The sequence below is a fragment of the Protomyctophum parallelum genome (assembly GCF_964188405.1).
Source record: "Protomyctophum parallelum genome assembly, chromosome: 4".
Taxonomy (NCBI): domain Eukaryota; kingdom Metazoa; phylum Chordata; class Actinopteri; order Myctophiformes; family Myctophidae; genus Protomyctophum; species Protomyctophum parallelum.
This window is the reverse complement of record NC_139700.1, coordinates 6,226,713-6,247,399: the sequence shown is the minus strand read 5'-3', so window position 1 is coordinate 6,247,399 and position 20,687 is coordinate 6,226,713. Positions and strand designations below refer to the sequence as shown.

Below are 20,687 nucleotides of genomic sequence, written 5' to 3'. Positions count from 1 at the left end.
GTACGAGGATGTTGTTCTGTGTGTTTTTACCTGTGCCATGACTCCAGGCCTCATTGGTAGGGGCTGTATGGGAGGGGCCTGAGTTACCATGGGAACGGAGTACCCTGTTGGCTGATTAAGGTTGCCTAAAAACAGACAAAGAGACAAGAGTGGTCATTTATTCAGCGTCTTCCATTTCTCTGATCAGCAGTAGGAGAGATGCAGCTTTGCGGATAAGGCAAACATGTTCTGCAATGTTTTACCATCTTTTTTATGTTAGAACAAAAAGGTATTCAACTCTAGAAACAACTAGCTATTTGTGGCCGAGATGGATTTGGATTTATAATAACATTAATTAAGAGTATTTTGTGTTCTTTCAGCCTGGTGTGTGTTCCCATTTCGGAAATGTCATTAATAATATCAGCATAAATTCAAAGAAATTCTCCCAAATTCAAATTTACAAGCTCCATAGGACCTGAATGGAAACAAGACCGCAGGACTTTTTTTTGTGTTTGACTGTACTATACATTAGCATTTCTGTCTAATAAAGTATTCATTCATTCATTCACAATGAGTCACATCGAGCTCGGAAACCATCATCTATTTTCTGGATATCGCAGGAGGACAAAGTAAACAGGACATAAGTCAAGTGGTTGAACAAAATTGTACACGTGGCTTTGCCCTCGACGCCCTCAGTACCCTGATTAACCCATTCTGACCTGAGATCAGATTCATATGAGGTTTCCACTGGACACACACTGGTCTGATTAACCCATTCTGACCCGAGATCAGATTCTAGAAATGTCAGTCGCTCTTCGATTTTTCAATAGCTAAAGCATAACATGATGCCGACACCAAAATGGGTGCCCGGTCAGAATGGGTTAAATTATCTAAAAAAAAAAAGTGACAGCCACGTAATACTAGAGGGAGCGAGAACAACGATCTGGTGTCACCCAGTTAACAAACAAACATGGGGAAAGTATCCTTCTACAGCACTGCCACCCAAGTGTGGAATGCCCTGACCCGTTCCCTCAAAAATGCACATCACACTGGCTTCCTTTAAAACAGGCCAATAATATAATCACTTCTACTCCTCTTTACAGGTGATCCCCCCCCCCCCCACCCCTTTTTTTTTTCTTCCACTCTGTAGTTTTATACTTTGTGATTGTGAATGACGATATTGAATTTCATGTTTATGAATTGAATACATATAGGGCCCTTTTAGACTGAAGTGTCTGACGGGCTGTTTTTACATTTCTGTCTAACCCATTCTGAACGGGCACCCATTTTGGTGTCGGCATCATGTTATGCTTTAGCCATTTAAAAATAGCAGATCTACAAGCTCATATCGCGCCACCGAGTGGCGCGATACGAGCTTGTAGGTCTGCTATTTTTTGAAAAATGGAAGAGCGACTGACATTTTTAGAATCTGATCTCAGGTCAGAATGGGTTCATCAGACCAGTGTGTGTCCGGCGGAAACCTCGTATGAATCTGATCTCAGGTCAGAATGGGCTAATAAAGCGTTCAATCAAACAAAGCAGGAAGTGGACTTGATACCTTGCATGCTGGGTGGACAGAGGATGAGGGCGGGTGGGAATGAGTCACTGCAGCCAAACTGACCACTTCCAGTTGACAGAGCCAACCCAGGATGCATCACTGACGGCGCCGACTGAGTCATCGCCTGCATGGGGGAAGAGGGCCGGGGGAACGAGGGAAAAGGGGGAGCAAGTTCATAAAATGAAAGAACATGACAGTAAGAGTGCAGTAAAAAAAAGTGCAGGGCAGTGGTTCCTCCCAACCTTTACTTACTGGATCAGGGAATCAACAGGGCAGCCGCCGCAAGTGGTCAAATGGGTGGGCCACGTGCGTCTTCAGAGCATTTTTTTATTTTAATGATGGTCAATCGACTATGTATACTTTCAGGGTAGGGAGGGGGGGGCCCCCTCTAATTATGTGCATTAATACCGCACAGGCCACAGGTTGGAAATTGTTGGTGTAGGGGGAAAAAAAGTGGTAAGATGACGGAGTCATCACCGTTTGTCAACGCTGTAGAATGGCTGCACACTGCTCCTAATCGTTATAGGATGGGTAAATGCAGAAGACGAATTTTGTGTGTGTGAGTGTGAGTGTATACAAATACAGTGACATCCCAAGGAGTGGGGACTATGCTAGTAATGCTGCTATTCTATTCCACCATGATGCAGCAGTACCACGTTCTTTCCAGAAGATGGCAACCTTGCTTGAACCACAAAAGTTGGCAAAAGTTGCACGTACTAATTACATAAGCCAAGATTAAATAATATAGCCAAGCATATTTATAGATAGCGGTATGTGTCAATACATTCTGTGTACTGGACACGAGGGTGTCCACAGGCCAACATTTAATGACATAATGTCTTCCCAAATGAATTGGGATGGCCTGGAGCAGTGGGGATTTCAAACCATTCTCTCATCAAATGCACTTTATACACTAACACTTTTGTCGCATGCTCTTAAATTGTTGTAAATGTTCTTGAACATACCATCATATATTTTAGCTTCTTTGGTCCATTTTGTATCACAGAGACAAGACAATATCACACTGGGGAGGGTGGGATACAGTATAATGTTTAATTCCCCAGTCCACAAAGAAATGAACCAATTGTCTAAAGTCAGGGGACAAAATGTAATCATATGAACCATAGTGCCACTATTCTGGACATGTTTCTAATAGGCGAACATTCAATTCAATCTCATAACGTGTCACAATAACTGTGAGCTTGCAAATCAGCTCATTTCAGTGAAGACATTTGATGTGGAAGAAACAAGAATTGATGACATCAATTAATTACCAGCTGCTGCCTTATATCCCACGGCTGAGAGGCCGGCTAGAGGACCAAAAAGTGTGTGGTTGCCTAGAAACGAGGCAGCCAATCAGGACGATAGGTTGTCAGTACGGCCAATGAGAAACATAGGTCTCAACTACAGCAAGTGGGCGTGAAAGCGCCGCAGAGAGAATATTGACCAGCTGTGCTTACACAGCAGCTGGTAATAAAAAAAGGACTGAGGGACCTCGGCCCACCACGTTTATAGGCTTCAGTGCCAAACATCCGATCCAGATTACATTAGGGGTGGAAAATAAAATCCATTGATAGATCAATTGCGATGCAGACATGGACGATTATGAATTGATTCACAATTGTCAAAAATCGATCTCCCCACACACACACACACACACACACACACACACACACACACAATACCTGCGAGTGTACCGGCATGGTGCTGTAGCCCAGAGGAAGGGCGGTGGACGTGGGAGGGGCCGGTGGGGGTCTGGAGAACTGCACTGTGTTGTGGTTCACGGCGTCGTACAGGGAGCTGCTGGGTCGGTTGTGGCACATGTCCATGATGTGGAAGCACGACTGCACACTGGAGGAGGAATCGCACATGAACAAAGTGAGCAGCATGTCCATGTCGTGACGCCAGACTAGATATCATCTGGGATGTCGCAGTACTCTGATAAGTGTTACATTGCGATTCGTACTGATCTTATAGATTTCTTATTTTTTGCCCAGGACGTCCCCTTTACACCCGTAGGAGTCCCAGGACGTGTGGAGACGTCTTTAGGTCCCTTAAAGGACAACTTTAGTTTTTTCAACCAAGGTTCATGTTGTAGGTTGTTATTAGAGAAACTAAAAGATGTGTTATTTTTTTTTCATTTGCTGCTTTCTTTCGTTTTAGGGATTTTAGCTGTTTTTGACAGGGGGGCGGGGGCATTCGAGCATGGGGCTAAATATGTATTTTTTTACAACATTTTATAGCGATTTATTTTTTTATTATTTACTATAGTCCTAATAAACCCCTGGAAATTTCATCTGGCCACAAAACATCACGAGATCTACTGAATGTGTCAAACTGACATTGAGCCTACACAGTGTGGCTTCCCCCCAGTAGGCTACCTTCACATTCAGTAGATCCTGTGATTTATTTGTGGTCAGATGTAATTCCCTGGGGTTTATTAGGGCTATAGTAAATAATAAATAAATAAATCTCCATAATATTTTGTAAAAAAATACATATTTAGCACCATGCTCGAATGCCCCCGCCCCCCTGTACAAAACAGCTAAAATCCCTATAACGAAAGAAAGCAGCAAATGGAAAAAATATAACACTCATCTTTTAGTTTCTCTAATAACAACCTACAACATGAACCTTGGTTGAAAAAAACTAAAGTTGTCCTTTAAATGGTATAAAACGCGACAGCTAAAATCTCTCTTTATTTTTACAGCGCCTGTTGCTAGGCAACGCCTTGCTCAGCGCTCCTCCTGGACGCCTAATTCTAGACTACGTCCGTCTCTAACCATGGTAACGCCCCACCTGCCTCTGATTGGCCCCCCTCGGCTCCTACCAATAGTACTACTAGTAAGAAGTATTAGGCACCCACGGGGCGGAAGCTGCAGAGCACATTCTCACCCTCAAATACAAATTCCAAACCTCATGGAGCTAACTCGCTAACATAATGGTCTAATCACTAGACTACGGATCAAGCTGCCCGGATTCGCATCCCGCTACCGCAACTATCTTTCCAACAACCGACTATTTTTTTGGCCAATAAATTAGAGTTTTAGACCACAACGGAGGGGCGCCGTCTCTAGCAAGCCGTGTCGAGCGTTGTGAAGTTCGCTAGAGTCGACTCAGCCTCGTTTGAGTTGCAACCTGATATGGACAGAATAGTAAATTAGATTGGTGAACCAATATTATATACAGCGCTTGCTCCATGTGCTACCCGCCCCTCTATACCAGAAAGCACGCTGGCTGGGCCAGGCCAGTGTGTCTGTGACTTACTGGTTACTGTGTGGGTAGTCCAGCAGGTGAGTCATGGTGAGGAAGGGATGGGCGAGGACGTCGGACGGGACGGTCCTGTCCTCTGCGTCCAGCAGCAGCATGGTCTTTAGCAGAGAGACAAACTCCCTCCTGTCGGCCTTCTCCACCTGCACGTCACCGCTGTCCGGACTCAGCACCAAGTTCACCTGAGAGAGAGAGACATACAGTACATACCAGTGTTGAGTTGGCAGACTAAAACTACGGCGAAAAATGTCGACTGCCTCTTTATCAGACGAAAACTAAAACTAAATAAAGAGCTTGTGGATTGGCCATTTTCAGCATGCAAACAAGCCTAAAATCAGCCGTTACGACGCCATCAAGGCCTGCCAAAATATATTTAAGTCGACTAAACAACTGTAGACTCACACGAAAACATTTAGGTTGACTACAATTTGACGAAAATAAAATGTATTGAAAAGACGAAAATGAAAATGTATTGAAAAGACATCGACTAAAAGAAACTTTGCTGTCAAAATCAACACTAACATAAATACTTTTTTTTCTTTTCTCAGGCCGCCACCTACAACTATGGGCTGTCGCAGTAAAGTGACAACCGAAACAATGGTCACCTCATCACCTAAAACTGGAACATGAAGGCCCATTTAGACCGATTCTAAATAACAATCTATGTTTCTATGTCAGTTTCAAACTATTTCATGTCAAGGACCCCCAGAATTATCTGTATTTGGCTGCGGACCCCCCATCTGAAAATTATGTTGTTCCAGGGACCCCACCCACCCAGAAGCAAAGATTTGAGTTAAAAAGGTTCGCTCTGAATTAATATATATTCAAAGATTTGCGCCACATGTTCACGGTTAAAAAAAAAATAGCACATCTACAAGCTCGTATCGCGCGCACTCAGTGCAACGCTATGAGCTTGTAGATCTGCTATTTTCTTTTTTTAAGTATAACATAATGCTTACAACACCAAAAGGGGTCCCCGTCCTGAATGGGTTAATTATACCATGATACGTAGCAGTCCATGTTCTACTGGCCGTACTGTAGGCTACTCACATGGGCAATGTCCTCCAGACAACTGAAGATGTACTACTGGCCGTACTGTAGGCTACTAACATGGGCAATGTCCTCCAGACAACTGAAGATGTACTACTGGCCGTACTGTAGGCTACTCACATGGGCAATGTCCTCCAGACAACTGAAGATGTACTTTCTGGCCTCTTTGGATTTCAGCCCCGTCTCCTTCTCATGGTCTTCTGTTGACTGCATGGACAGCACAGACGTTCACATTATGTTTTTAGCAAAAAAATTACTATCGAGACATCAATATGGAGATCACGATTATTTAACACGATTACTCTTGGAAAGATCGTGCATCTATAATATTGCACTTGAACAGTGGATTTTCTGGGACTTTTCTCAGTTTTTACTTTATTTTTTACACTTTGTTACAATACTGTGTGTGTGTGTGTGTGGTATGATGGTGGCCTATTATGGCACCAGTTGCATGTTAAATCATACGGAATGAAAATGACAAGGGACTGTGAAATGTAAACAGGCCTAACAGTAGAGGGGTGTGTGTGTGTGTGTGTGTGTGTGTGTGTGTGTGTGTGTGTGTGTGTGTGTGTGTGTGTGTGTGTGTGCGCGCGCGCGTGCGTGCACACTTCCCATGTTGCTGTAATTATGTCCACATACCTTGAGTCTCCAGGAGGCGTAGGGAGAGTCAGACTCCTTGCAGAAGAAGCGAGTGGTCTTTGTTCCCTTGCTGAGCAGCTGCTCTCCAGGCAGACCCTGAGTCTGAGAGATGTAGCGGATCTGACCACATGGACGGGGGAGAGAGGGAGAGAGAAACAATTGGAAAAATGTCCATACATTTTCAAACATTTTTCAAAAAATAGCAGATAAGTGATTTCTTTGTATATTGAAGTTATCTGCCCCCCAGTGCAATTTGTGATTACGAAGCCTAAAAGGCAAACAGAAAAACAAATTGTAACGTTCCAATGTTCAATGCCAAAAAAAAAAAACACGCAATTAAATCATCGCCATTATTTGTGTGACAATGAATCGTCAACTTAAATCTGTAATGGTGACAGCCCTAGCGAGACGAGATGGAGGCAGACGGACAGAATGAGGCGATAAGTGGGGAGGAAAGCTCAAACTGAGTTTTATTTTTTATAGATTTGATTCCCAAGTACATTTCAACGTGCACTGTGGTTGTGGTTCAGATGAACCGACCATAATCAGAGACGACAACATCCCCATTACTATATCGGCATGTTTATGGTTCATTAACCATCTTGCCGTTAAAGGTTGAGGAGAAACCCTCGGGACAAGACAGTAAATGGTTTACATTTGTTTTTTGGATTTTAGCCAAATGGCAGTCTGTAAGCTATAGTGTACACGTGGCTATGCATTGTGCAGGCCTGGCCAGGGTTATATCCGTGCCTGCACTTCAACCTTTAGTACTCTGCCAAGACTGCATACACTGTAAATAAATACCGTACATACTGTATACACACTGGTTCCCAAACAGTAACCATGTGTGAGTCGGACACATTTCTATGGGTCCCGTTATTTTTTTTGTTTTTTAGTCCCAACCCTGCCCTGGCACAAAATATATTCCAGGGCCAGGTAAGGCAGATGTAGCCGGTGTCTTACAGATGTTTTTAATGTGTGTTTACGTGCTTTAACAACGGAGTGCTATTCTACTCTCGTTCTTCTACCAACCTTGAAAAGATAAGGCCTCTATAGGCTCTGCAGAGAATATAGTGAAAACATCACAATAGTATTTTCTTCTTCGCGGAAATTAAATGGGCTACAACATGTGCAATAATATAACAAGACACAAATGGAAATGGAAATTGCTCTATAGCTGTGAGCCCGTCTATGTAACATTGCTGTTTTGGTACTAGACGTTTCTGTGTAGGAGACAGGAACTGAGGATTAGATAGTTTAAGAATGCCCTGGTCTGAGAAATTATTAATGTTGATGCATTTCCTGGGATGTTTTGGGGGGTGATTGGTGAAAACAAAATCACCCCCATGTGAAGTGAGTGGTGAACTCCGTGTGGGGGTCCCCGGAAGTCCCCAGACCCACAGGAACGCGCCCAGGGTGCTGACCCGGTTCCCGGCGAGTCGACCCGCGTCCGAAACGGTTGAGAGATGGGCCAAATGTTAAATTAGTTGTCTGTTGGTTGTGTATTATTTATGTTGTACTGAAAATATGGTGGTGTTAAGGTGCTTGTATTTCAACTATTTGTATGGGCCTCGACCCGAAAAGCCAGTAGAGTATCTGCACGCTGGTTGTGGTGGGCCAGGCTGGGCCAAATTTCACGAAAATGTCTGGGCCGAATTATTGTCTCAGTCCAGCCCTGGAGGGGCCATACTGCAACCACTTGCATAGACTGCAGAAAAGGTGCATCATAAAATATACAAGTCAACTGTTTTATTTGTATAGGTGTGGTCTATGCTCTCAGGGCATGGTGTGTCTCTGGTTATGGGCGCACGTTAGATGGTAGAAAGTTCACCAGTAACCAGAAACCCTACCCGAGAGGGTCGAAAATATGTCCCTTCAGTCAGAACCATTATAATTGCTGCGGGTCTGAAATGGATAGACAGGTTTAATTAAACTTGTTTAATTTAAAGTAATCTATTGGAACACAGCCAATCTCAAGTGCAGTGCAGTGTTCGCTGACTGTTTAACCTACATGGTTTTCTTTAGCGAGGTGATACAAACTAAAAAGCTAAGTTGGAGGTTGGAACGTGCGTGTGTGTTTGTGTGTGCGTTAGGTTGCACACAGGTGGTGAAAAACAACCATGCTGTTTTCGTGCTCATACCCAGACACCCAGCCAGGCACCCAGCCAGGCACACACATGGCTCCATAAGGGAGTGGTTGCACCACTCAATACGGATCATTACAGTTCATCACGGTGCAATACGGATCATTAGAAACCACTGTTTATTAGTCACACAGTGAGGGGGAAATAAATCCTATTTGAATCAAGATGCATCGTGATTCATCGGTAATCGACGTGATGTATCGGTAATCGATTTATAATCGAATCATAGCCCTCTGAATCAGAATCCTAACGTCAGGTACCTACAGATTTCTGCCCCCCATATAAGGAGTTAGATAACATGTGCATTCAGATGGATTCTCAGGATCAGTTCCTGAGAAGCCCTGATGAAGACCGGTATAGGTCGAAACATGTTGGTTTAATAAAGTTTTCCTCCTTTTTAACTATTAAGTGTGCCCGGATCTCTGCTTTTTTGTATAGATTTATTTTTTCCTTGATGTTTTCAGCTGGAGAGCAGATCTCTCTCTGGGAGAAGTCCAACCCCACTAGGCATGGCATACAGTGTCAAGTTAACTGATTTACAGTTAAATTATGACTTGTCTCCACAGAAAGGTTAGGTCTAGGTTGCAGGTTCTGTTTCCCAGCCTAAATACCATGCCGTACTTGCCGTAGTCTAGTTTCATATACTGCTTCACAGCCAAACAAGGCTTAGTTGAGCTTTTTGATCAGGACGACTATAATGACTGGTAGAATGTGGTAGATCCACCCTCTTGATTGCCTCAGGCTCACAAACTCTCACTTCCTCAGTCAGGCCAGTGTCTAGTGAGTGTCTAGTAAAATAAATGCCTGTGTTTGGTAAAAGGTTAGAGTGCAAAACAGGAGTGAGTGATGCAAAGCATCAGTGATTTGTTTTAATACAACTCTGTGTGTGTGTGTGTGGTTTACAGCGCTGAACAAATGCTCAGAAAGGCCAGAGAATACTGGACTAAGAACCTGCTGATGATGCACACTGACCACTCACCATAGTGTGTGTGTGTGTGTGTGTGTGTGTGTGTGTGTGTGTGTGTGAGTGTGTGCGAGAGAGAGAGTGCGTGCGTGCGTGCGTGCGCACACGTGCGTCCGTGCATATTTTTGTGAGCACATGCACATATCTACCATCAGGCTTATGTTTATAAATACATTTTGCTGTGCAGGGTGGAACTGGAGCGAGCCTTGGCATGGTTTAGCGCTCTTTCGGGGGCTCACTGGTTGCACTGTGTGCAACGCACCAGTGTATCCCTCCATGTACAGTATGTACGAGCGTATGTATGTATGGGTGTGTACTGCATGTGTGTTTGTCCTGGCAGGGCCCAGAGACGCATATGTACGAGTCTGTGCTCAACACATTCTCAAACAACCACCGCCTCAGAACGATGACTGTTCAAACTCGCACAGCTACTGTTGTACGCGTCAAATGTGTCACCTCTCTGAAAGTTGATAGGGTTGTTGGGTTTGGGAAAAAGATTACAGAATTTCAATTTCGGATCTTCGGAGCATGGGATAATCTTAACATGGTCTATGAAAGCACTGTTTTCTTTCTTACTTATTCCCACACACACACACACACACTCCCCCTCACTAGGAGGGACTCCATTCACGGTCCCAGGGGTACAGTATGCTTTAGACCGTAGTCTCCTGTGGGAAAATAACTGCACGTCGACGCCAGGAACAATTTCCTGTTTCATTCGGCGCAGATTAGCCTTAGGTTTGATTTTATACAGGATTTGTTGACATACACTGTCCAAAGAGCACCCCGGAGAGCAATAACAACATACACTGTCCATAGAGCACCCCGGAGAGCATTAATGGAGATTTAGCAACATAATCAACTCGCTGCTAACGGTATTGAATTACTCACCGTTATTGCAAATGGGCGAGGTTTGCAGTAGGGGTGGAAAATAAAATTGCGATGCGGACATGGACGATTATAAATTGATTCACAAATTATATATATATATATTATTTTTTTTGTACAGAATTCATTATCGGTTTTCATTATGGATCACTAGAAAGCACTTTGTTTATTAGTCACACAGTGAGGGGGGGCATAAATCATGTATTGGAATCGAGATGCATCGTGCTGCATCGGTAATCGATTTATAATCGAATCGTAGCCCTCTGTATCATCAGGTACATACAGATTTCCGCCACTAGTTGGCAGTGCACCCCACCTCCCCATGTAAGAGTGTTAAAATAAAGCCTTTATCTTACTTAATTTTGAATTGATGAATTCATTTAAATTTGACAATATCTTATGTTCAATTAAATGGATTTAGTCGATTAACCCATTCTAGACGGGAACTCGTTTTGGTGTTTTAACTAAGCCTTATGTTATACTTTAGCTATTGAAAAATAGCAGATCTACAGCTAAACTTTTTAAAAAATAGCAGACCTACAAGCTCATAGCTCGCCACTCGTCTGCCATTTTTTAAAAATCTTAAAAATGCGGCACAAATCTTTGAATATTCTTTCAGAATACTTGTTATTGATTTCGACATCAGGCCTAAATGTGTTCAGTGTTGCACCCCTACAGCGATTGCATGGTCGTCTCTCTCATGGTGTAATGATGTAATGAATACCTGGTCATATTCCAGTGCTCCGGGGTAGAGGGGCCAGCCCAGGAAGAGTTCGGCTATCACACAGCCAAGTGACCACATGTCGATGGCCTCGCAGAAAGGCAGACCCAAGATGATCTCAGGAGCCCTGCACAAAGCAAAGAGGAGAGATGCAAAGACAGATTAATTGAAGCAGCAAATTTTAACACGAAATAAAAGACAGCCACCCATCCAAGGCACAGCAATCATGTGTTCCAGAATAGGACGGCCTGGGTCTAAAAGGCAATGGACAGACCAGGGAGAGAAGGAGAAAGAGACACACACACACACACACACACACACACGTAGCAGGTGAGGTAGGCGAGACAAACAGGAACTACACTATACATATACGTTAAATAAACAACTAATAATTTTGCATGGAAAATTAAGATCTGGCTGCTTGGGGTAAAGAATGTGGACTGGAAACATGTACTCGCATTGTTTTACATTAGTGTTGCGAAGGCTTTCACGTAGAGCTCCATATATGGGGATAACTTATAGTCCCATATATGGAGACAACGTTGACATCCAGCGCCGACATCAGATTAATGTAGAAACCCCAAAGATGGATATACTCAGTGGTGATACCATCGTGACACTAGACTTGCACACATCATAAAAGGCAGATCACAGGCTCTAAACCTCAGATACCAAGCAACGCACGCGGTATCTCCAACGATCCCAAATCCTCAGAATCTACAGCACTTAAGCAAGACACAAGATCCAAGATCAAGAACATGTCAACACATACGAACCAAGGTGTCTGGCTTTACAACCCACTGAACCCAGATACCCTGAATAGCTTCGATTACCTTTGGCACGAGTCGTCTGAGACAGAATATCTGGCAACTCGTAGAGCATTGAAGTAGAGGTTTCTACATCCTGGTTAAGAACACCACTGTAGCGGGTCCTAACTAAATAACCAGCACTGGTTCGAGCTATTTCATAATTAGACTCATATGATGTTAATGCAGCACGATTATTAAAGATGACAGAAGACTGATACTCAAAGAATTAGGTTTTGCATGGTTTAGAATACAATGGGCTATTAGATCTGGGCAAAACTATGTGGGGCTAAGCAACAATTAATGTAAATAGTAACGCATGCTGTGATGACCACGGTGGTTGCCGAGCAATAAGTGGACACGAGAAAGACCATAATATGACAACATATAGTATAGTTTGGGCTGACAAACTGGGCCAGACTTTCGAGTACACGGATACATGCATGCATAGTCAGTCACAAATGCATTCAATAAGTCCATTATTTTACGCATAGGTTCTGTCCTCATGCAGTTGGAAGAAGTTAGCATTTGCCATTTCCTGTGGATCCTCAAAGAGAAGGAAGTGTTGAGTTATGCAATGTAGCTATAAGGGGGGGGGGGGATCTGCTTAAAATATTTTCTTTAATTAAGGAGTTTAGGACATAACCTTGGGTTGTACGCACATGATTTACATAAGTAAAAAGGCTCAATACTGCAATGTAACAAGTAGATGTCTGGAAATTCAAATTTTACTTGGAGTAAAAGTACCAAAGGTATTGGCATCAACATGTATTAAAAAGGGCCAAAAGTAGAAAAGTACTCATTATGCAGAATGTATTTTCAAATGTATAAAAAAAAAAATCTAATTTGCACTTTAGTACAATACTCAAGTAAATCTACTTAGTTACTTTACACCAATGGTTTTAATGAAGTCAAGGTTGTAATCAAATGGGTATTCCCAGCCAGTCACTGAGAAGTGAAAGGCACCCAGCCACCTATAGAGGGAAACATAATCGCTACAGTCAGGATCTCATTCAGGTCTTGACTCTTAACTGAGGACAGGCACAAATTGTTCTCATTCAAAAGCTTATGCAAGGAAAAGATAGAATATATCACATTTCACATCGTCACATTAGGCAGCGCTCAGAAGGAAGGGGGAAAATAAATCACCCTGGTGGGCTGCAAAGAGAAAACATTGACAACACTAGCATAATTATTAAAATATAGGCTGGACTGAGTTGGTAAGAAAATAGATATGTTTTCTAAAGGAAAAACAATCCACTTCACATACTGCACATGCATACCACCCCCCGACTAAAGATTAAGTTATCACACTAAGATCTCACTAACCTCAACTGTGGAAAGTAGTTTACAGACCTCTTCTTTTTTTTTTTTAAAGGAAGAGGAGGTGGGGAGATTTTGTACAAGCTGTACTTTTTCATTTTGGCTTGCGGTGTGTTACTAAATGTTCATGCATTGAGTGAAACTTAAGGGGGAAAAACATTTTTCCCCACACCATGACCTGAGCAGTCATGTTATAGATTTAAAAGATGATATTAGAGAACCTGATAATAGCACAAAAGGTCACTGTTTTACCGTTACTGGTTATGGACCGGTTGCTGTCGGCTGGAAAACTTTAATTTTAAATGGTCCAATCTACAAGCGGACAATGCAGTGCGTTGTGAGCTTAAGAGTATATATATGAATAGAGACGTCACCAGATTTCTCCTCCCATCCACTTGCATCGAGTTGCTCACCCAGCGCATGAGGCGTTCTTTCAGGTTGGAAACGGACCACGGTGCATTCTGGGATTGCTTATGGGCCAGACGCGCTGGGCTGTTGACTATCATTGCATGCGTTCGAAACATAGCGTTCACGTGATGGGGCCCATACGTGAACGTGCGCAAAGCAGTGCTGCAATAACACTTTCGACCACTATTTCTTTTTCACCTCAGGGGTTCCTCTCGGTGACGTCTCTATTATATTTATACTCTAAGGTTGTGAGATGGTAGATCGGTTGTTTTCACTACTTGTGTGTGACACTCTTGCATGATGAAGTACGGCATTCATTTATATAACGAGGTTTCTGCCCGACAGTGACGATAAGTAAGAACAATTCAGGGAAATGGATTCAATCAGAAATGAGTTAAAACCTGTGTTTCTTGAACTTGACTTCCTGTTTTCCATTACACTACCAGAGCTTTATAATGTGGTATTAATTAATATCGACGTAAACCTATTCTAGATTAGAGACAAATAACAGTTTGGGGAGTCAGGGACTGGTTTATTGGTCAATTCAAAACAAAATGCACCTTTTCCGACCAAAAAAAAAGACTTTATTAATGCCATATTGCTCAAAATGCTGGCTAGTCATACAAGCTGCAGCAACTACTCCACCAGTCCAGAAACTGTGCATGATGTGTGTGCATAATCATGCACATGCACAGTTTGCACACACACATTCTGGTGGGTAGGTGGGTTGGTGTGTAGAATAAAACTGCAGTGACTCAAGTAAAATGGATATATATACACCCACACACTAGCGGCGTATGTTAGGGTTTGAGGATGTGAACCAAACAACCTCCTCAACACCTGTAGCCAAAGCAAGCAAAGAACTCTACTCTACACATCACATTGGCTGAATGCACCCAGTTCTGTCTGTGTGCATCTGCAAGAGACCACCGCGAGTTGCACTCTTAGTCAGAAGGCACAATTATAAATAACTGAATTCACACATGTGCACCTTATCTTCAGTGGCTGGAAGCCATACAGTACATAGGCTATTTTTGCAGTCAGTTTGTATTGGTGGTGGGGAGGGGGGCGGGGGGCGCGATACATGGCAAAAAACATTTCCGGGGGTCCCCAGCCAAAAACGTTGAGAACCCCTGCTCTAATCCACTGGTTCACAAACAGACAGAGAGAGTGAGTACAGTATGTATAATTAAAACTTCCTTTTTTTCCAGAATAAAAGGCGCTAGAGTGCCAAGCAGATGAGGCAGATTTTACTCTGAAAAGCCCCATTTCCCCACAAAACCGCAAGGTATAATCTTCCATTACTACTTTGCGCTGTCACATCTCAACTCTCTCTAGAAGTGTGTATATTCCAAATAAGATGATTGGATGATAACAGAACATTAGCGTTTATAACAACCAGTGAGGTATTGGATTGAGGTTGGTCAACAGCAGATGACTGCATAACCGTGAGTCTGAACCGATATTGGAATACGTAGGTGATTTTTTTTGTGTGCATTGTCTGCAAATCTGCATTGTTCACCACTTCACCCTAAATTATGGTCAAACAGTTGTATGACGTGCAATTTTATATATTATCTATCTATTTATCTATTCTAGTGCAAATGTAGTATTTCTTCAGACTTTATAATTATGGATGTTGCATGTAGCAAAGTGAACAGAATCCAGTATAGTATGTTGCATTAAAGCCCAAACCACAGCACGAGTTGCAACTCTTGCAACTGCCATTGGGTTAATGGTAGCAAGTAGTTGCAACTTGCAAGTAGTTGCATGGAGAATCATTGGTGCTGTTTTTGTCTAAGAGTGCACTCGCAGTTGGCCTCTATCCCTGCCTCTTACCCATTAGGCAAGATGTGTTAATTGTCTTCTCCCCGCGCACAATCGTAGCACTAAAGGTTTTCAAAGAGATATACCTGCCAGACGAGTGGGATGCAAAGGCTGAAAGGCATGCATTTACATTCCAATGGGTGATTGAGGGTCGCGCTCTACAGCGACTGCCAATCAGCTGTCCATTAATAGTTCTCAGGTCTTGTTTTTGGCCTCTTTTTTTTCTCATTGTATGGATTTTGGCCAGGCTAGAAATGGATTTGGACAGGCGGACGGACGCCTGCCCTCGCCTTATTGTAGATACGCCTCTGCTCTTACCCTTTAGCCATTCACTTAGTACTGGCTGGAGATCAGTTTGATGCTAAGAAGCAGTGCTGGCAAAAAAATATACTCAAATTGTTCCATTTCCTTGGAGACCGGCTAAACATGGCCCGGGCAACAAGTGAGTTTTGCCGATTGTGTTTATTGATTTTCTTGTTTATTTGGTTTCATAAGCTCAACCTCTTCCAGATAGAAGGGCTGCCCAAGGCCTATTCATTGCATGTCATGCTCTGTTGCATAGTTGCCATGGTAGCCATGACACAGCAACTAGCCTGGGTGAGGTGACTGCTCTGTTCTGCGGGGGTTGGTGACGTACGTAAAAGCACTTCTCACGGGGAAAATGGAGCGCATGGCTATGTGAATAATTCAGATAAGCAGATCAGGTGGAAGGAAAGAGGTCTATTATCTTGGCATGAACGAGAATGAGATCTCGGGCGACTGTTAGACTCTTCCCTTCATCGTGGTGTGATTACTTTGTGACAGAAGTGTTCCTTTACACTCGCAGGTAGGCTGGGCTAGGCTAGTTACTGAACATTAATCTATGCAGGTTTGGCTGTTTGTGAACAGTTCAGAATCACCTACATCAACTACATTTATCTCAAATGTTTAATGACGCGAGGACCAGTTTGTGATGAGCTTTACAACACAATTGGCAATAATATGCTATGATTCTATTTTGGGTTCTCAGGCCTGATTCATACTTAACATGTTGATCTTATAATGATGGGGAACCAAGTGCAAATAAAGGTCTTTGGTTTAAACTTGCCTTGCCTGGTGTTGTGAAATGAAGCATACATAGGTTAAGAAATGCAAATGCTAAACTTGGCCTTGCCTTAGTTGGTGTTGCGAAATGAAGCATACATAGGTTAAGAAATGCAAATGCCTGTGGCCAGGTTTGTACCCTTTTGGGGCTCATTGCACCTGGCCTGCCACCTGTGAGGTCCAGCCGTGGTCATTCGGGAGGCCATGTCTGCCTGAGGGAGCTTTAACCTACTTCTAAAGCCTCATCTCACATAGCCTACATCATGAATAATTTGTGCTACTGTTCACACACCTTTTGAAACAGAGAGTTCACTGTATGGACTATGGACACATGGCTCTCTTGATGTAGCAGACAGTTAACAGTATACATTAGAGCAGTGGTTCCCAAAGTTTCCAGGTACGAGACCCAAAAAGGAGGAGATTAGACGTTTGTCCGGGACCCAAACTAGTGAAAATAGTAGATCTAAAGCGCACAACGCTTCGTGTTGCCAGCTTGTAGATATTTTCAATACTTCTTAACACGATTCGTGCCCAACACGTCTCCACTAAACATACACATGATATGTAAACCGGCTTGTATAACTGTATTATTAGTTTTTGATAAACAAAGACCTGTCTTGGCCTACAATTCCCTGAAGAAGACCTCCTAGGTCAAAACGTTGGATTCTTGTCAATAAATATACAGCATCGTGGCTACGTGTGTGCGGCCTTTTTCTCATTTTTACTGTCTTGGCCTACAACCTTTTTTTTTTTTTTTTTTTAATCACAGAAACATGGAAGCAAACTGTGCACCCCACCCACAAACTCATGGGTTCAAATCAGACTAATGATAGTAGTATCATAGAGGCTATTCAAATGAAGAACAAAAAGCACAGCAAGGGTAGACATCACACTGGGAGGTATAGGTTCATATACTGTAGTAGTTTGGCAAGTCTTTCTGCTGACATATTTCTTCCTCCACACAGGCCAGGCCAGGCCAGATGTTATGCAACAGCAACACCAGAGTACTAGGAGTGGAGACACACAGTTCTATCCCTTCTAATCAACCTCGCTGATAACTCAGTATGGACAGACAGTGACATACTGAGCACACACGCATGTATCGTTGCATCTTCATTGCATAAATGCACTGACACTTACTGTACCTACACATGCAGAGAATTGTCTACGCACACTTGAAATTAAATCTCGCTGGATTATACGTAGGTTACCAAATTGTGTGGCCAGTCAGTCGTTTTTTTTTTTGGCCATTATTGTCGAGATGCATTGCCAAATTTGCCATGTCTCTTTTTTTCTGTACCTGTGGGTAATGTGGGTTCATTATTTTCCATTGTGATGATGGCTTTACTGGCCATTATACCAGAGAGTCATCCTGAGTGACGTTTGCCTTCATTTGCCCTTGATGGTGCTCTTGTTCCGATTGATTATTGACCATTACTTGGAGCAGACTGCCCAAACTGTAAAGCACTTTTGGTACTAAACGTTTTAAAAACTCTTAAAAATGATAAAAAATAAAAAATAATGTATAGAAAATATTTAAAAATATTGTAACAAGCTGTTTTTTGTGAACTTGTTTGTGGTCGTTATTCACAGTACTATTTCACTTCAAAATGTGCTGATTACCGTCACCTGTTGAAGGCCACTCACGGCCGAAACATTGTGTGCAGAATGTCAGTGCTTTGAAGAACAATAAACACTGTTGGAGCTGAAGGCTGTGTGCGGACTTCTCCTTTCCTGTATGCATCTACCTTTTGTCCAGGAACTGGATGTGCGCAAGCCACCCGTTTTATAAACCAGTCAGTCAGTCAGTCCTTCTGCCATAATATTTCTTCGTACACACAGGCCAGGCCAGTGTTATGCAACCTCATCAGACACGAGGAGGAGAGGAGTTCCATTTCTCCTAGTGTTACATGGAACAACGGGTTCCTGGCGGGTTCCTGGAGGCTGGAACAACACAATTTCAGACGGGGGTCGGCGGCCAATTACAATTATGGGGTCCGTGAAATGAAACCACTGACTGAAAACTGTCCTGATTTAGAAGACATTTTGTAGAATCTGGTGTCAGATCACAAAGAACCGCACACAAACAGCTGTGTTTCAACGGTGATGTACTGTACTGTACCAGGAACCAGGAACTTAGGAAGCCACCCTTAGTGGAGTTTGTAACACGAGATGCAGCAGTCCATGTGACAGAGCATCTGTCCAGAGGAAGTGTAAAGTGTGGTAGCACCAACACAAACACACAGGGCACCGAGCGAAGTGATATTTTGGATTTGAATGCGATTTTGGATGTGAATGAAAAAGGCGAGACGGTAAATACAGCGGTTTCTCTCTGTGCAAATTGTGTCTTTGGGCCCATCCCTCTAGCTTAGATCAATTGTGGTCAACGCACTGAGTAGTGCGGCTGTGGCTCAGGAGGTTCGGCGGTTCGAATCCCGGCTCCTCCTGACTACATGTCGAAGTGTCCTTGGGCAAGACACTGTACCCCAAATTGCTCCCGATGTGCTGGTTGGTACCTTGCATGGCAATCGGTGTATGAATGTGTGTGTGTGAATGGGTGAATGCAATGCACAATCTATGTAAAGCACCTTGGATAAAGACGCTATATAAATGCACCATTTACCATTTAGAGAAATTGATACCATTTTTAGATGAACCTTTTTATGTAAATGGTGCAATTTATATAGCGCTTTAATCCAAAGCGCTTTACATAGATTGTAAATTACATTCAACCATTCATACACCGATGGCAGCGGAAACCATACAAGGCACCAACCTGCACATTGGGAGAAATTAGAGGTTCAGTGTCTTGCTCAAGGACACTTTGGCACCAACAACTCTGGGGGAGTCACTGCCGCCCCCAAATGTGGAATGGAACTAAGCAATTCTTTCTGAATGACTTTCAGACAACTACTGAAAATACGTTTAGTGAAATGAGTGAGTGCAAAATGGAAAAGTACAGTCTGTAACAAACATTAGCCAAAGTATCCACCCTTTGCGGCTGCTGAATGGACACATGTCAGCATGCATGCACACATGTGCACACGAGCACGCACACACAGTCCACACACACACACAAAGGAATGTCTGAATTTCTTTTTTTTTCTCCCCTGTGTCTAAATGTGTGCTTTACACGCGACATTCTTCCCCAGTCTTCTATGTCCTCGCTGACCTCCCTGCTATTCAATAGCCAGCTACGTAGCTACCCCCTTTTAAACAACACTATGATCTCAGTCTGGTCGGGTAAACACCCTCACACAGTTAATCGGGTCATCAGCAGAGCAGGGCCCTTTACATTATGCAACATACTGGGGTGCAGCCTTTCCCATGTCTGTCTGAGAGGGGCAGACCTCCCTGCTGGAAAGTAGGCTGACATTCTCTGTAGCAAACAGGCCGTACCCAGAGGGTGGAGAGACCTGGGCTTGGCTTCTATGCAGTAAACCCAAACCAGGAATGTGATTTTTAAACGAGTTGTTCTTAGAGGTAGAATTCCCATCTTAAAGGAATATCACTTTCTAGGTTTGTGAATCTGATGTTATCATGTAAAGACAGGATTGTGTTCATTATTTGGATGTACAATACACCCGCAGACATTAGACCCATGTCATGTTGTGTTGCTCTGATATAGCACATGTAGAAGGCTGAAGGCATGAATTAATTGTGCGAGCTGAAACGTGGGAAGGTGTGCTTCGGCTACCGCCGATTGCACAATGTTTGGGGAGTTAACGAGTTAACAATAGTTCAAATGTTATGGCCGCACTTGCTGCAACTTGTGCTGAAATGATTGGTGGCAAAGAAGGAACATTGTCAGCTTGCTATTCTGTGGTAGAAAAGAAAAGGAAACATGTATAGAGAGCTTCAGAGACATTTGCCTTGAAAAATGACCTCCAGATTCAGCACTTCAGCACGGTTCAACACACAGTGTCAACATGTTACGCCCCAGGGTAGACTAGAGAATGAAGAGGGGGAAGAGTCACCATGCCTGAACGAATGAATGAATGACCTGGGTTAAGCATGGACTACTACT

At 43.1% G+C, this 20,687-nt stretch overlaps 1 protein-coding gene across 3 annotated transcripts in view; it reads right to left on the bottom strand.

Annotated features, from left to right (window-relative positions):
• Positions 1 to 20,687, bottom strand: part of LOC310857916 (homeodomain-interacting protein kinase 3-like) — a 42,272-nt gene that overhangs the window by 12,839 nt on the left and 8,746 nt on the right. For all 3 annotated transcript variants that reach the window (XM_083763907.1, XM_083763909.1, XM_083763908.1), the window contains exons 5-11: positions 11,217 to 11,340; positions 6,497 to 6,616; positions 5,978 to 6,064; positions 4,805 to 4,989; positions 3,223 to 3,388; positions 1,538 to 1,661; positions 31 to 125 (exon numbers count right to left, since the gene is read on the bottom strand). In XM_083763907.1, coding sequence (XP_083620033.1) covers positions 31 to 125; positions 1,538 to 1,661; positions 3,223 to 3,388; positions 4,805 to 4,989; positions 5,978 to 6,064; positions 6,497 to 6,616; positions 11,217 to 11,340 — 901 coding nt within the window. The remainder of the gene's footprint in view (positions 1 to 30; positions 126 to 1,537; positions 1,662 to 3,222; positions 3,389 to 4,804; positions 4,990 to 5,977; positions 6,065 to 6,496; positions 6,617 to 11,216; positions 11,341 to 20,687) is intronic.